Genomic DNA, 1300 nt, shown 5'->3' on the forward strand with positions numbered 1-1300 from the left:
TTTTTTTTTTTTTTTTTCATTTGAACTTGTGATAGTTAATGTAACGTAATAACGTTTTTTTTTTTTTTTTTTTTTTTTTTTACGATAGAAAGTAATTATATTTCGTATTAATAGTATGATTAATAATAATAATAATAATAATTAAATTTTTAAAGTCTTAAAAAAAAAAAAATTTCAATGGAAAAAGAAAAATACTCGTAAAAATTATCGTAATTGTGCAATTAAAATTTTTTTTTGTTCAAATGTTGGCGATTACGTGAATTTTTTTTTTTTTTAAAGATAATTTTAAAATTATACATTTTATTTTTAATTATTTCCAGACTGATCGCGTTAGCACTTTAGGAAATTTCGAAGATATAAATAAAAGTGGTAGAACCGATGGTCAAGTCGTGTACAGGGATAGGGGTCGGAGCGTCGGAGTAGGCCCCATGAGATCTCGACCTATCGAAAAACGAATCGATACATCGCCTTACGGTGGTTCTTATTTGTCACCACCACCGGATACCAATTGGCGACGTACAAATTCTGATAGCGCACTTCACCAGAGCACTCAAGAAGTTGGTCAAAGACGACAACACCACGATAGTCAAATTTTAGGAATTTCATTTAATGATAAATCTCCAGAACAAAGACCCAGATCTTGTTATGAAGATTCCCTCGTACCTGGAATTAAGTATGGAGTTTTCCACGTTTTCCTTTATCAAACATATAGAATAAAATAAATGAAAATAATTTTATTTATTTATTTTTTTCTTTCTAGTATTCATCCATCTCATAATGAGCCTGGAGCGGTTCAAATACCTATAGGAAACAACACTGGATCCCTTCCGGATCTAACTAGTTTTCATTTTCCCTCTCCTTTGCCTACCCCACTGGATCAAGAAGATCCAAGTAGTTCGTTTAGTACAGTAAGTTTTTTTTTTTTTTTTTTTTTTTTTTTACCATTTCAATACGATTACTTACTTGATGTTAATAAATTATATTTTTGCTGTTGTCAAACAGAGTCCTCAAGCTACCAGTCCTTGTACGCTTTCACCTAGTCTGTCTTTGCGGTCTCGGCATTTGGAAAAATTTCCATTTGGTGCCAGTCCTTCTCAGGAATCTAGAGTTCCCAGCCCGCATTCTAATGTTCATTCTCAGGTATTTTGAAAATATTCGTAACAGTTACAATTTGGTGATTCCTTTCATTAAATTTTTTTTTTTTTTTTTTTTTTACAGGTACAAAATCATCAACTTCATTCTCCAACTCAGAGACAATTTTTCCCTTCCACTCGGTTACAAAGTTTAGTTTTAGATCCAG

At 31.5% G+C, this 1300-nt stretch overlaps 1 protein-coding gene across 1 annotated transcript in view; it reads left to right on the forward strand.

Annotated features, from left to right (window-relative positions):
* Window positions 1-1300, forward strand: part of Phum_PHUM039200 (uncharacterized protein) — a gene marked incomplete at both ends in the record, with an annotated part of 6884 nt that overhangs the window by 1666 nt on the left and 3918 nt on the right. The window contains 4 exons of the mRNA XM_002423088.1: window positions 343-673; window positions 761-908; window positions 1003-1140; window positions 1219-1274. Coding sequence (XP_002423133.1) covers window positions 343-673; window positions 761-908; window positions 1003-1140; window positions 1219-1274 — 673 coding nt within the window. The remainder of the gene's footprint in view (window positions 1-342; window positions 674-760; window positions 909-1002; window positions 1141-1218; window positions 1275-1300) is intronic.

This window comes from Pediculus humanus, genomic scaffold (assembly GCF_000006295.1).
Source record: "Pediculus humanus corporis 1103172107384 genomic scaffold, whole genome shotgun sequence".
NCBI lineage: Eukaryota > Metazoa > Arthropoda > Insecta > Psocodea > Pediculidae > Pediculus > Pediculus humanus.